Here is a 15,923-nt window from a genome sequence, read left to right on the forward strand (position 1 = left end):
TGTTCTCAGGATAGGCAGGCTGAAAAGAACACACCCTCTAGGCAAGGTGGCAAGATGCTATTATTCCTTTGACCGGCTACAGCGAGCTCTCTCTGACCCTAATGCGGTATAAATCATTTCTACAGTGCAACAGTATGGAGCGAGCGTTCCAAGTCTGATACTTTTTCTAGATGGTCAAGTGCTATCCCCTGGGGAATTCTGAAGCATTCCCAACTGCTGGAATATTAATAGGTGGAAATGAAGAGCACAGAAAGCTGATCTCCTGGTGTGGGTGTCAGGAAAGGTCGGGCATAACTAAACAAAGAAATAGTGCAGGTGGAGTTAAATTCTCCAACTGGGCAGAATGAGATGTCACTATAATAAATGGACGACTTATATGAAGATAAAGTTCATACTCACAATTGCTCCCAGGGATTTCTACCCCTGTAGAAAAAGCCTCCACCTGATTCTAAGGCTTTGATCCAGCAGAGCAAGTAACCATAGGCTTAAATAAGTATGTTAAAATAAAATTAAGCACATGCTTAAGTGCTTTGCTAAGGAATAGCTTCCCTCTGTGAATGTATTCATCAATAAGGAGATTTGTTCTGATTATTTCTATGCCAATAAGCGATTTTTGAGCTATGAACCTTCAAGTGACTACGATTGAGTCATCTGTCATTTACAGATGCACATGTTGGGCCTCCTTATCGTTGTCTTCTCAGTGACATTATGCGATGCACAATGCTGGCTGAAAAGAAAGGAATATGATGCACAAGGTAAGAAATCCTGCTGGCTGTGCCTAAGCTCTGGCGACGGAACATCGCAGATCATAGAATCATAGAATATCAGGGTTGGAAGGGACCTCAGGAGGTCATCTAGTCCAACCCCCTGCTCAAAACAGGACCAATCCCCAAATAAATCATCCCAGCCAGGGCTTCGTCAAGCCTGGCCTTAAAAACTTCTAAGGAAGGAGATGCCACCACCTCCCTAGGTAACGCATTCCAGTGTTTCACCACCTCCTAGTGAAAACATTTTCCTAATATCCAACCTAAAGCTCCCCCACTGCAACTTGAGACCATTACTCCTCGTTCTGTCATCTGCTCCCACTGAGAACAGTTTAGATCCATCCTCTTTGGAACCCCCTTTCAGGTAGTTGAAAGCAGCTATCAAATCCCCCCTCATTCTTCTCTTCCGCAGACTAAACAATCCCAGTTCCCTCAGCCTCTCCTCATAAGTCATGTGTTCCAGTCTCCTAATCATTTTTGTTGCCCTCCGCTGGACGTTTTCCAATTTTTCCACATCCTTCTTGTAGTGTGGGGCCCAAAACTGGACACAGTACTCCAGATGAGGCCTCACCAATGTCGAATAGAGGGGAACGATCACGTCCCTCGATCTGCTGGCAATGCCCCTACTTAAAAAGCCCCAAATGCCATTGTCCTTCTTGGCAACAAGGGCACACTGTTGACTCATATCCAGCTTCTGTAACCACTAGGTTCTTTTCTGCAGAACTGCTGCCTAGCTATTCGGTCCCTAGTCTATAGCTGTGCATGGGATTCTTCCATCCTAAGTGCAGGACTCTGCACTTGTCCTTGTTGAACCTCATCAGATTTCTTTTGGCCCAATCTTCTAATTTGTCTAGGGCCCTCTGTATCCTATCCCTACCCTCCAGCGTATCTACCTCTCCTCCCAGTTTAGTGTCATCTGCAAACTTGCTGGGGGTGCAATCCACACTATCCTCCAAATCATTAATGAAGATATTGAACAAAACTAGCCCAAGGACCGAACCTTGGGGCACTCCACTTGATATTGGCTGCCAACTAGACATGGAGCCATTGATCACTACCCGTTGAGCCCGACAATCTAGCCGGCTTTCTAGCCACCTTTCGTCCATTCATCCAGCCCATACTTCTTTAACTTACTGGCAAGAATATTGTGGGAGACCATGTCAAAAGCTTTGCTAAAGTCAAGGAACAACACGTCCACTGCTTTCCCCTCATCCACAGAGCCAGTTATCTCGTCATAGAAGGCAATTAGATTAGTCACTCATGACTTGCCCTTGATGAATCCATGCTGACTGTTCCTGATCACTTTCCTCTCCTCTAAGTGCTTCAGAATTGATTCCTTGAGGACCTGCTCCATGATTTTTCCAGGAATTGAAGTGAGGCTGACTGGCCTGTAGTTCCCAGGATCTTCCTCCTTCCCTTTTTTAATGTCTCTTTTACGTAGAGACTGTCCAGTTTGACCAATGTACATGGCAGAGGGGCATTGCTGGCACATGATGGCATATATCACATTGGTAGATGCGCAGGTGAACGAGCCTCTGATAGTGTGGCTGATGTGATTAGGCCCTATGATGGTGTCCCCTGAATAGATATATGGACACAGTTGGCAATGGGCTTTGTTGCAAGGATAGGTTCCTGGGTTAGTGGTTCTGTTGTGTGGTGTGTGGTTGCTGGTGAGTATTTGCTTCAGGTTGGGGGGCTGTCTGTAAGCAAGGACTGGCCTGTCTCCCAAGATCTGTGAGAGTGATGGGTCGTCCTTCAGAATAGGTTGTAGATCCTTGATGATGCATTGGAGAGGTTTTAGTTGGGGGCTGAAGGTGATGGCTAGTGGCATTCTGTTATTTTCTTTGTTTGGCCTGTCCTGTAGTAGGTGACTTCTGGGTACTCTGCTGGCTCTGTCAATCTGTTTCTTCACTTCAGCAGGTGGGTATTGTAGTTGTAAGCATGATAGAGATCTTGTAGGTGTTTGTCTCTGTCTGAGGGGTTGGAGCAAATGCGGTTATATCATAGAGCTTGGCTGTAGACAATGGATCGTGTGATATGATCTGGATGAAAGCTAGAGGCATGTAGGTAGGAATAGCGGTCAATAGGTTTCCGATATAGGGTGGTGTTTATGTGACCATCACGTATTAGCACTGTAGTGTCCAGGAAGTGGATCTCTTGTGTGGACTGGTCCAGGCTGAGGTTGATGGTGGGATGGAAATTGTTGAAATCATGGTGGAATTCCTCAAGGGCTTCTTTTTCATGGGTCCAGATGATGAAGGTGTCATCAGTGTAGCGCAAGTAGAGTAGGGGCATTAGGGGACGAGAGCTGAGGAAGCGTTGTTCTAAGTCAGCCATAAAAATGTTGGCATACTGTGGGGCCATGCGGGTACCCATCGCAGTGCCGCTGATTTGAAGGTATACATTGTCCCCAAATGTGAAATAGTTATGGGTGAGGACAAAGTCACAAAGTTCAGCCACCAGGTTAGCCGTGACATTATCGGGGATACTGTTCCTGACGGCTTGTAGTCCATCTTTGTGTGGAATGTTGGTGTAGAGGGCTTCTACATCCATAGTGGCTAGGATGGTGTTTTTAGGAAGATCACCAATGGATTGTAGTTTCCTCAGGAAGTCACTGGTGTCTCAAAGGTAGCTGGGAGTGCTGGTAACGTAGGACCTGAGGAGGGAGTCTACATAGCCAGACAATCCTGCTGTCAGGGTGCCAATGCCTGAGATGATGAGGCGTCCAGGATTTCCAGGTTTATGGATCTTGGGTAGCAGATAGAATACCCCAGGTTGTATTTTCCACCAAATGCATCTGATGAAGTGAGCTGTAGCTCACGAAAGCTTATGCTCAAATAAATTTGTTAGTCTCTAAGGTGCCACAAGTACTCCTTTTCTTGTCACTAGGTTGCCTCCCTCATTCAGTAAGGGGCCCACACTTTCCTTGACTTTCTTCTTGTTGCTAACATACGTGAAGAAACCCTTCTTGTTACTCTTAACATCTCTTGCTAGCTGTAACTCCAGGTGTGATTTGGCCTTCCTGATTTCCCTCCTGCATGCCTGAGCAATATTTTTATACTCTTCCCTGGTCATTTGTCCAATCTTCCACTTCTTGTAAGCTTCTTTTTTGTGTTCAAGATCAGCAAGGATTTCACTGTTAAGCCAAGTTGGTCGCCTGCCATATTTACTATACTTTCTACACATTGGGATGGTTTGTCCCTGTAACCTCAATAAGGATTCTTTAAAATACAGCCAGCTCTCCTGGACTCCTTTCCCCCTCATGTTATTCTCCCAGGGGATCCTGCCCATCAGTTCCCTGAGGTTGTCAAAATCTGCTTTCTGAAGTTCAGGGTCCGTATTCTACTGCTTTCCTTTCTCCCCTGTGTCAGGATCCTGAACTCGACCATCTCATGGTCACTGCCTCCCAGGTTCCCATCCACTTTTGCTTCCCCTACTAATTCTTTCCAGTTTGTGAGCAGCAGGTCAAGAAGAGCTAGGCGCCTAGTTGGTTCCTCCTGCACTTGCACTAGGAAATTGTCCCTTACACTTTCCAAAAACTTCCTGGATTATCCGCGCACCACTATATTGCTCTCCCAGCAGATATCAGGGTGATTGAAATCTCCCATGAGAACCAGGGCCTGTGATCTAGTAACTTCTGTTAGTTGCTAGAAGAAAGCCTCGTCCACCTCATCCCCCTGATCTGGTGGTCTATAGCAGACCCACCATGACATCACCCTTGTTGCTCATGCTTCTAAACTTAATCCAGAGACACTCAGGTTTTTCTGCAGTTTCATACCGGAGCTCTGAGCAGTCGTACTGCTCCCTTACATACAATGCAACTCCCCCACCTTTTCTGCCCTGCCTGTCCTTCCTGAACAGTTTATATCCATCCATGACAGTACTCCAGTCATGTGAGTTATCCCACCAAGTCTCTGTTATTCCAATCACATCATAATTCCTTGACTGTGCCAGGACTTCCAGTTCTCCCTGGTTGTTTCACAGGCTTCTTGCATTTGTGTATAGGCACTTGAGATAACTTGCTGTTTGTCCTGCTTTCTTAGTATGAGGCAGGAGCCCTCCCCTTTCACGTTCTCCTGCTTGTGCTTCCTCCCGGTATCCCACGTCCCCACTTACCTCAGGGCTTTGGTCTCCTTCCCCCGGTGAACCTAGTTTAAAGCCCTCCTCACTAGGTTAGCCAGCCTGCATGCGAAGATGCTCTTCCCTCTCTTCGTTAGGTGGAGTCCGTCTCTGCCTAGCACTCCTCCTTCTTGGAACACCATCCCATGGTCAAAGAATCCAAAACCTTCTCTCCGACACCACCTGCGTAGCCATTCGTTGACTTCCACGATTCAACGGTCTCTACCCAGGCCTTTTCCTGAGGATTCTGAGGGCTAATTGGCCACTCCCAATGAAGCTCAGAGCAACTGAGACACTGCTCTAAGCCACTAGTGTAGCCACTGGTGGATAGGTGTCACAGTCCCCTGGGGAGGGAGGAGGCTAGTGCAAGCCAGCAAAAAGTTCCCCTATTCCAGGGGAATTCCCTGCTGGCTGTATGCAGCCCATTTCTGGCCTCTTTGCACTACCTCAGGAGATTTCAGTGTGAAATCTGGCCTTTTCCATGCACATCACTGAGAACAGAGTTGTTCGTTAAATTTAACACCTGTCTGTTGAAACCTAACCAGGGACAAGAAACCAGGGAAGATGGGGAGGGATGGGGGATGGATGGTGAGTCATGAATACAGATCTACTGTTGCAGGAAGGTGGTAAACTGAGGCCATGAGAGAAAGGGAGACTGGGGAAGTGTTAGTGATGCCACACATTCCAGGACAGTTTTCTGAAAGCTTGCACAGCCAAAAGAGCCCTTACCCACATGGATTTTGGGGCATAAGTGGCATTTGTACAGAGATTTTCAAAGGAACAGCCAAACATGTGCATAAAAGGCACAAGTGGATGAAGGCTGTGGGGGGCTGGCTTCTGGGAGTTGTGCAGCTCTTATTTTCAGATCTGGTAATTCAGATCTAGATTTCAGATCATTTTACTGACCCAAAATGAAACATTACCTCCCCAGTGATGAAGTAATTCCCATTTTCCAAATAAGGAATGGAGGCAGAGAAAGATTATTTGACCTACCCCGGGTCACACAAGGGATCTCTGGAAGAGCTGTGAATTGAACTCACATCTCCTGAGTCCCAAGCTAGGGCCTTAATCACAAGAATTTGAAATGTACTAGGGACTGAATCAAAGGCCACTGAAGTCAACAGGAGTTTGTCCATTGACTTCAATGGGCTTTAGGTCAGGCCTTAAAAATGTGTGCCTATAACGGGATTCTGTGGAATCTGAGCAGAGAATTAGCTTTCCAAGCAATCCCGCCTTATCTGCAATCCTCTCTGTCCCCTGAATTGTCCAGGGTCTTACATTGGTCTGTCTCCTCTTGTTTAGATTGTTACGTCCTTTGGGCAGCAAATGGGTCTTAGCAGGCTGAGAGTTTACGGTGCTATATAAAACTTAGAACAAACTACACTCCAGCCTCATATTAAATATACAAAATCAAACCCAAATTTCATAAACAATTTTAAGTTAATTATACTATTGGCATGTACCAGCAAGTTGGTTATGTCCTTTCAGGTTGCACTGATGAGAACGGAGTGCTACATGAATTAAACTCCAAATGGAAAATGAAGGATTGCCAGAGCTGTAGCGGTATCAAGGAAATGATGAGCTGCTGCAGCCTGTGAGTATAAAATATATGCACAGTGATTTTTCCTGCAGGGTTCAGGCCACACGCTCAGATTTCTCTGTGGGGAAAAAAATGCAAAGCTGTTGTGGGTGACGTCGCAGCCAGTCCATCCCCTTGCAGCCCTGAGTGGCATTGCAGCAACTCTGCCTCAGGTTTCCCCCACCAGACAGCTGTTTGGCCCTGCAACAGTCCACCTCACCTCACCACGCCGGCCCTCCGGCCAGGTCACTTATAATCACATCCCTTCCAGGGTAATAAAGAGTCCCACAGGCTGAAAGTCCAGTGTCCCTATATAGGTCATCAGCCCCAGCCCTGCACCCTCTTCCTCAGGGAGGCTTTATGTCAAGGTTCCTTCCCCACTCTGAACTCTAGGGTACAGACCTGCATGAAAGACCCCCAAGCTTATTCTTACCAGCTTAGGTTAAAAAGGTAACAAAGGTACAAGGTACAAACTTTTACCTTTTGTCCTTGGACCTTATGCTGCCGCCACCAAGTGTGTTAAACAAAGAACAGGGAAAGAGCCCACTTGGAGACGTCTTCCCCCCAAAATACCCCCCAAGCCCTACACCCCCTTTCCTGGGGAAGGCTTGATAAAAATCCTCACCAATTTGCATAGGTGAACACAGACCCAAACCCTTGAATCTTAAGAACAATGAAAAAGCAATCAGGTTCTTAAAAAAGAATTTTAATTAAAGTAAAACAATCACTGCTGTAAAATCAGGATGGTAAATACCTTACAGGGTAATCAGATTCATAACACAGAGAATCCCTCTAGGCAAAACCTTAAGTTACAAAAAGACACAAAACAGGAATATACATCCCATTCAGCACAACTTATTTTATCAGCCATTTAAACAAAAGATCTAACGCATATCTAACTAGATTCCTTACTAACTCTTTTCAGGAGTTCTGACCTGCATTCCTGCTCTGGTCCCGGCAAAAACATCACACACAAAAACAGAATCTTTGTCCCCCCCCCCACTCCAGACTTTGAAAGTAACTTGTCTCCTCATTGGTCATTTTGGTCAGGTGGCAGCGAGGTTGTCCTAGCTTCTTAACTCTTTACAGGTGAAAGGATTTTGCCTCTGGCCAGGAGGGATTTTATAGTTCTGTATACAGAAAGGTGGTTACCCTTCCCTTTATATTCATGACACTTTACTATCCCCATTTCTAGAGTATCCAGGCCCAGCCTTGTCTCTAGGGTTCCTGCCCAGGAACTCTGTGTTTAAGCAGCTAGGACCTGCTCCTTACAATCACTTGCTGCTTCCCTTGCTGTTGCCCTGCCTACTTCCTACCTGCTCCACCTGTCTACATCACTACACTCTCCAGACCCCTCTCTGTCTCTCTCTGGAAGTCCAACTCCTGGTGCAGCATCTTGCCAGTCTGCTTGCTGAGAAGTCTCCTCTCCCGAGTTCCCAGCCTTTCTAGCAGCAACCCCTTGTCTTATCTGCTGCCTTCTTATTCCAGCTGTCCATGTCCCAGCAATTAGCTGCCGCCGAGGAGGTAGCTAGCCTACTTGTTAAGCCCTTAGTGGCTATCGTAGGATGGGTTCTATACACTGCACTCAAATACCCCAAAGGCACAGCTCTCCTGAGAGAAATTTTTGCTGTTACATTGACTCAACAAGTGATTATATTAAAGAATAAATAAATGAAAAGTGGGTTTAAGCCACAACAATTTGGATTGAGAGTAAGATTTATAAACCCCCCAAAATTTGAGGGGGATTCGGATCTCAGATTTGGGTTCAAAGATGGACCCCGTGTACAAAATGTGCATCAATTGTGATTTCAAACACTCTGAGCATGAACAGTCCCCTGCTCCAACTACTAGACTATCCTAATTTACTCATAATACAGTAATTTACATCCTATGGTAGAGTTCACAGTAGTTGTAGCTGAGATAGAGAAGGCACTGCCATTCTAACTCCACACACCACCCATTTTTAACTGCCCACCTTTGAAATATGTTCCTTGTGTGTGTGCATGTGCATGTAATATTCTTTGCTTGGTCTCAGCCTAAAGGTAAAATTTAACCTGAACTAATTTGATCCAGAACTTTTTGAGTTATGGGCATAGAATTGTAGAAATCATAGAATCATAGAAGACCAGGGTTGGAAGAGACCTCAGGAGGTCACCTAGTCCAACTCCCTGCTCAAAGCAGGACAAACCCCAGCTAAATCATCCCAGCCAGGGCTTTGTCAAGCCAGGCCTTAAAAACCTCTATGCAGAGCTAGAAGGGACCTTGAGATAGCACAGAGGGTTGGACTTGATGATGGGGCAGGACCAAGTAAAGCTAGATCATCCCTGGCATGTGTTTGTCCAACCTGTTCTTAACAACTTCCAATGATGGGGTTTCCACAACTTCCTTTGGAAGCCTATTCCAGAGCTTAACTATCCATATAGTTAGAAAGCTTTTCCTAATATCTAACCTAAAGCTCCCTTTCTGCAGATTAAGCCCATTACTTCTTGTCCTACATTCAGTGGACATGGAGAACAATTGATCAATGTCCTCTTTGTAACAGCCCTAAAGGTATCTGAAGACTATAAGGTCCCCCCTCCCACAGCCTTCTTTTCTCAAGTCAGACATGCCCAGTTTTTTTTTTAACCTTTCCTCACAGGTCAGGTTTCCTAAACCTTTTATAATTTTTTGTTGCTCTCCTCTGGACTCTCTCCTATGCACTCTCTCCAATTTGCTTATATCTTTTGTAAAATGTGGCACCAAGAAGTGGACACAATACTCCTGCAGAGGCCTCTCCAGTGCCGACTACAGAGGGACAGTTATCTTTGATGACTTACATACAATACTCCTCTTAATACAGCCCAGAATATTAGCCTTTTTCCATCACATTGGCAGCTCATATTCAATTTGTGATCTACTATAACCCCCAGATCTTTTTCAGCCTTACTACCACCTATCCAGTTATTCCCCATTTTGTCACTGTGCATTCAATTTTTCCTTCTAAGTGTAATACGTTGCACTTTTCTTTATTGAATTTCATGTTGTTGATTTTGGGACCAATCTCTAATTGTCCAGGTCTTTTTGAATTTCAAAACTGTCCTCCAAAGTGCTTGCAGCCACTCCCAGCTTGGTATCATCTGCAAGTTTTATAAGCGTATTCTCCACTCCATTATCCGAGTCATTAATGAAAATACTGAATAATACCAGACAAAGGGACTGACCCCTGTGGGACCTCAGTAGATATGCCCTCCCCATTTGACAGCAAAACTATTGATATCTACTCTTTGAGTGTGGTCTTTCAACCAGTTGTGCACCCAAATTATAGTAATTCATCTAGACCCCATTTCCCCAGTTTGCTTATGAGAATCACATGGGACCTGTGTCAAAAGCCTCACTAAAATGAAGATATATCACATCTACTGGCTTTTTCCCCATCCTCTAGGCCCAGTAACTCTTTCAAAGTAAAAAGTTCCAGTAGTCCATGTCTCACTGGGAGCTAATGAGGGTCCCCTAGAGATGCTTGTTTGTAGGAGAATCTGCTGTCAGAGAAGCTGTGAATGTTTTAAGAAGTGTTTTTGCAGGTGTTGCGAATTATACCTGATCGGTCACGCACGATTCAAGTTTTTAGGCTGAGGCACCAAAAACCAGTAATCCATCTGGGCTGGAGCCTTATCTTCCAGCCTCTTTCTCAACGCAGTCAATATTTCCCCTGCAAATGACCCGTCAGGTGGCCATTGCATAGATACCTGAGGAAGGGCCTGAATTACTGGCCATTCTACTTTACATAAAACAATAGTTTTCTTCTTCTTTAACCCATGGGTGCCTGAAATATTCTTCCAATTCTCTAGAATTTCCGCCAAAGGGGTCCCCTTCTTGATACTCTGCCCAGAGCCCATAATTGGGCAACCGAGGGGACACCTAATGTGCCACCTTATCGTCCGAGCGACTGTTCGTGTTTCCCCCCATCGGAATTCTCCAAGGTAAATTCACCTTTTGCTGGCTAGAGCTGTCCGCGAGGAGGAATGCGACCTCAGTACGCCTTTTGTGACGAGCCTAAGGTCCCATCTGGGGTGCCAAAACCTGTTGCGAATTATACCTGATCGGTCACGCACGGTTTCAAGTTTTTAGGCTGAGGCAACCAAAAACAGGTCCAGATCTGCAAGAGTTTCCAGTCTGTTGTTAATGTATTACGCTCGAGCGTGGTGCCCCCCCCCCCCGCTAGTCAGGATGGGGACACGTATACAGTTTATGCAAAGCTTATATACCATCTGGACATCACGTGCTGCCCTTGTGCATCGGCACCCTTAACCAATGAATTCCATCCTCACCCCATCCTCAGCCATTCTCTGGTGAGTGCTTCTCGTGTTCTGAGAATGTCAACAACTTTATCATTAAAACGGAACATGCAGTTATACAACGTTGCCTCGCATACCACAAAGACAGGAAGGACAACAGTTTCAAGGCCCTGAAACGATTCCCCAAATGTGCTGCGGTCTGTGCTGAACAGTTTCAAGGCCCGAAACGATTCCCCAAATGTGCTGCGGTCTGTGCTGCACAGACAGTGGCTGGCGCCAAAAGGTGCCAGCTCTGCACATATTAGCTTTTCCCTCAACACAGGTCACCTGTTTCAATACATCTTGGGACACTCTTAACAACATATATGAGAATTTGGAGTGAGAAAAGCTCCTGAAATACACTTCTCTAAATAGAATAATAGAATCATAGACTTTAAGGTCGAAGGGACCATTATGATCGTCTAGTCTGACCTCCTGCACAACGCAGGCCACAGAATCTACCCACCCACTCCTGTAACAAACCCCTAACTTATGTCTGACCTATTGAAGTCCTCAAATTGTGGTTTAAGGACTTCAAGGTTCAGAGAATCCTCCATTTGAACCATTTGAAACGTCTAATCACACCCAATATACATTCCACACAGGCATTTCTAAAGCCCGTCTTAAATTAATTTCAGTGTGCTAACACATAGAGCTACAGTTCTACCCCTAATAATAATACACCCCCTATTATGATTTATTTTTTAAATTGCTGATTAACCCTCACACCAATCCCAGTGAAGTACAGTATGTACGTATAACTAGCTCCCTTCCCCGTTCAGTGGGGCATAGAAATTTGGCAGTGTTGATAGCAATGACGACTGCCTACAAACCTCCAAGGGAAATACTGTAGGTGCTCCAATGTTAGAACCTAACACTGGGTGGGTTCGCCCAGACATGACACTCGTACGCAGGGATCATAAAATAAATGGACTTTTGCTCTTGGTTTGCCAGAGAGACGATAAAAAGACAAAATGTCTGTCAGAATGTAGAGCAGCTCAATTCGAGTTCCACTAAGCATCATGAAATAGCATTAGACTAGGACACATCAGCACAATGGACAATTCCTAATAACTGCCACTTGCCAACAGTTAAAGCTTTGGCCTGCACACAGGTACACAACAGGCTATTAAGGGCCTGATTCTCCACTCACTACTTTCAGCATAAGTCCCCCTTGGCTTCAGTGAATTGACGCTGTCATAAATCCAGAGTAACCAAGTGAGAGTCAGACCCACATTGCAGTCTCTCTGTAGTATCCTGACATATCTCATACACTTGTGTTTGCTTTGCCTTTCCACTGGCAGCGTTGCTACCTCTACTGACTACGACAAAGAGAAATGTGAAAGTATATTCTATGAGGAAACCGTAGCTACAAAGTGGTGGAGAAGGTGACCCCTCTAAGCCCTGTGAGGCCATCGTTTCATGGGCTAACAAATAACCCCATTCAGATAATCAAAATTGGCATCCAGGCAAATCCTTTTGGATCACAGTTGTTTTTAAGAATCCTTAAGCAATTCAGTGTGTGAGAGTACCAGCCCTATATTTGATTCTAGAGTGTTTCTGTTACTATCTGCGGTGGCATACCTCGAGCTATGAGCTCAGATCTTGTAAATTCTTTTTGATGACCATTAGATTAAAATAAACTCTGATGCAGAATCAAAGGTCTGTCAGGAGAATCTTCTTGATCTTTTCCCTCACCATCACTGTTGCTGGAACCAACTGGACATATGTGGAGGAAGCACGCATGCTATAAAGGATTCTGAAAGAGCCTTTACTTTCTTTCCAGCAGGGAACTCAAGCTGTTGCAAGTTCATGAGTGATCACGGATATTTGATGGACAAGATTGTCCTTCCCAAACCCCTCCTTGAATGCATGGCCTGGTGTTGTCCAATGCTGTAGCACCCTTTGGATCAGACTCAGTGAATGGTCTGAAAGTAGCAGCAGTCCATTACAATATCCAAAAACAGCACAATGCTGATGGAGGCCCCACATGCCTGCTCTCACATTCCTCTGGGTAAGTTGTCCGTAAGAGGATGTCATGCATCCAGGAGGCCAGGCACGCAGATCAATTCACCAGTACTGTGGCAGATGTGTGCAGATGCAGGATGAGGAAGCAGCAGAGGAGTGTGCACATCTGTGAGGATCAGTACCGTCTGGTGTTGTGCTTTGTGCTGGAAAACGGTTCAACGCAGGCAGAATGCTGCACACCAAGAGATCACACTGATCCTTGGCATGCCATGGAGGGCAGCTTCCATTCTCGGCTGTACAACAACTGAGTTTGCATCATGGCTCCAATCCAGACACAGTGAGAGACAGAGTGTTCCCAGCCCCCAGGGCCTCCAGCAGTATCTGACTGCCTGGGTGACTTTGGCCAGCAGAATGTGCTCATGGAACCTTCAGCAGCCCAAGCAAAGCACTCTGTGCAGTTCCAGAAAATCACTCCATGCATGGTGTAGGCAGCTGTCTTTGTCCCAAGTGGTGGGCCATGGTCCTTCTGGGCTTAGGAAAGTCCCACGTGGGTGGGTAAGGTGACTTGGAAAGTGTATTGACATGTCAGATCTGTCCCTAAGTACTAGAGACAAAAATACTGGGATAGTAGGTAGATGCTAATGAAACAAGTCATGCACTGGCCACAGCAGCAAGATGCCAAACCATTATCCTAACTGTACACCTAACTTAGACATTCTCCGGGAACTGGAGGGGGGCATGTACATCTGCAAGTAGATGTTGGTGATGTTCTCCTGAACCCTGCTCTTAGAGCCGGCCTGCCCTCCTGCAGCGAAAAGTTCTATGGTTTATGGCAGGTGAGGTCACATCATACACAACTACAAAATGGGGAATACACGGATAGGCAGTAGAACTGCAGAAAAGGATCTGGGGTTATAGCGGATCACAAATTGAACATCAGTCAACAGTGTGATGCTATTGCAAAAAAAGCTAATCTCATTCTAGGGATGTATTAAGAGGATAGAGGACACGGGAGGTAATTGTCCTGCTTATTTGGCATTGTTGAGACCTCAGCTGAAGTACTGAGGTTTTAGGAAAGATGCGGATAAATTGGAGAGAGTCCAGAGAAGAAGCAACAAAAATGATGAACGGGTTTAGAAAACATTGACCTATGAGAAAAGAAACTGGGCATGCTTAGTCTAGAGAAGAGAAAGCTGAGGAGGGACCTGACAACAGTCTTCAAATACATAAAGGTTGTTATAAAGAGGACAGTCAATTGTTCTTCATGTCCACCTGGAGGTAGGACAAGAAGTAATCGGCTTAGTTAGGAGCAAAGGAGATGTGGGTTAGATATTAGGAAACCTTTCTAAGGCTAGTTAAGCACTGAAACAGGTTACCGGGGAGATTGTGGCATCTCCATCATTGGAGGTTTTTAAGACAGGTAGCCATATATCTGTCAGGGATGGTCTAGTATACTTGGTCCTGTCTCAGCACAGGAGTGGGGATGGAGTAGATGATCTCTTAAGGTCCCCTCCAGTCCTACATTTCTATTAGTTTGCTGATAGAATGGGACGTGCTTGCCTTGTCAAAAAGAAGTGTTCTAGCTTTCTTAGCAACGGGACTCTCCATTTAGGAAAAGGTGTTGTGGAAAAATATGCTGTGCCCAGAGGCCTGGAAACACACCAGAATGTTACCTGGAAAAGGATCTGCGCACCACAGAGTGAAAAGCATCAAACATGGCCTGCCCTAAAGGTGAGAAGAGGCAAATCCCAAGAGGTATCCAGATAGTTAATATTAGGCTTGCATTATCTGGCCAGATGAGGCTTGGTAATGCAAGGTCATCAGCAAGATGAAAGGACAGTTACACAACATAGCTCTGGTAAGGAATGAGAAAGCATTTAGTTTCAGATATGTGGACAGCACCATGCAGCCCCAGGAGGACTTAATTGGATTTTATGGCCCCAAGCTAGCTGCAGGCAGGGGAAGAGGGTGTGACTGGCAGCAGCACTGAATGCTTGGGTGGTGGTGCCCTCCCTGTGAGATGAGCAGTTGTTCTGCCAGAGGTCATGGAGGAGAGAGAGGAAATGGTTTTGCCACCCCCATTTCCCTTGAAGGCTGACATACTTGCTGCTGAGAACTTTGGGTGGTCTCAACCCCCCCACCCCACCCCGCAGCACCTCCACTTCAGTAGGACTAATGCTATGTGCAATAATTAAGGATGACCCAGTAGGAAGAGATAAGAAGCAGAGGTCGGGCAGAGGAAGAGCCAGGAAGAGCCTGTTCTGCTTCTGCATACAGGAGAGGAGGACTCATTTTCTGGTGTGATGAGCTCTCACCCCAGGGCACAGAGCTGGGACTGCTATGCAGTTTTTTATTAATTGTCCAAATCTTAAGAGCACCTATATATGTGAGGTCAGTCTGTATTAATAGGTAACTGAGCAGCTTCCATGTGGTCTGTTTGCTCAAGGTTTGGCTTTGTAACACATTTGCCTCTGCACTTATAAAAATTCACTGCAGCCAAAAGCTGCATCCTACAGGCTGGATACATACGCTGGAGGTGACACACTTTGTAGAAATGGTAAGTCAATACCCATTTTTCCAATGGTAAAAATAGGATGGACACATTGCTCTTTTAAAATATAGAATTAGATTTTCTTAGTAAAAGCTTGCCAGGTGCTACAGAACTACTTGTTTCAGAGTAGCAGCCGTGGTAGTCTGTATCCGCGAAAAGAAAAGGAGGACTTGTGGCACCTTAGAGACTAACAAATTTACAAACTACTTGTGCGACTTGTATATTTCTTACCGAATACTGAGAGGAGTTTAAGGAGAATAAGAATCTATGCATATTAAATTAATTATACCATGACTATGAATTGAAAAGAAGGTTGCTAGGTTCTCTCCCCCACTGTCTATGTATACAACTCAGTGGGTGTTTTGCCAAGTGATCGTTTACTGTTGGGAGAAGCCAGGGCTATAAAAGTGTCTCTGATTCTAGAGAAATTTAGACTCACTCTCTATGGATTGATGTAAAGGGTTCCAATGGACCAGTTCATCCACCTCAATGCTCTGATTTTGTGACCCCCAGAGCACAGTATTCAAGAATGGGAGGCTCTCTTATTCCATCAGCATTAGCCAATCGAAACACACTTTGGTGAGTTCAAGGATACACATTTCTTCTGGTTTCTAGAATCTTTTAGCTCA

General features: G+C 45.4%; 1 protein-coding gene across 1 annotated transcript; it reads left to right on the plus strand.

Annotated features, from left to right (window-relative positions):
* Window positions 1-669: 669 nt before the first annotated feature.
* LOC119858993 (beta-microseminoprotein A1-like) lies at window positions 670-12,392 on the plus strand. Its single transcript, XM_038410601.2, has 3 exons — window positions 670-755; window positions 6,372-6,477; window positions 12,080-12,392. The coding sequence occupies exons 1-3, from the start codon at window positions 671-673 to the stop codon at window positions 12,165-12,167; spliced, it is 279 nt and encodes a 92-aa protein (XP_038266529.2). The 5' UTR covers window position 670; the 3' UTR covers window positions 12,168-12,392.
* Window positions 12,393-15,923: the final 3,531 nt, after the last annotated feature.

The sequence above is a fragment of the Dermochelys coriacea genome, chromosome 7, assembly GCF_009764565.3.
Source record: "Dermochelys coriacea isolate rDerCor1 chromosome 7, rDerCor1.pri.v4, whole genome shotgun sequence".
Classification (NCBI taxonomy): Eukaryota; Metazoa; Chordata; order Testudines; family Dermochelyidae; genus Dermochelys; species Dermochelys coriacea.

Excerpts from the sequence above, each read along its gene's own strand:
- LOC119858993 (XM_038410601.2), top strand. The coding sequence starts at position 671 with ATGTTGGGCCTCCTTATCGTTGTCTTCTCAGTGACATTATGCGATGCA. Across the intron at positions 756-6,371 it reads AAAGGAATATGATGCACAAG|GTTGCACTGATGAGAACGGA; the intron begins GTAAGAAATCCT and ends ATGTCCTTTCAG. Across the intron at positions 6,478-12,079 it reads ATGATGAGCTGCTGCAGCCT|CGTTGCTACCTCTACTGACT; the intron begins GTGAGTATAAAA and ends TTCCACTGGCAG.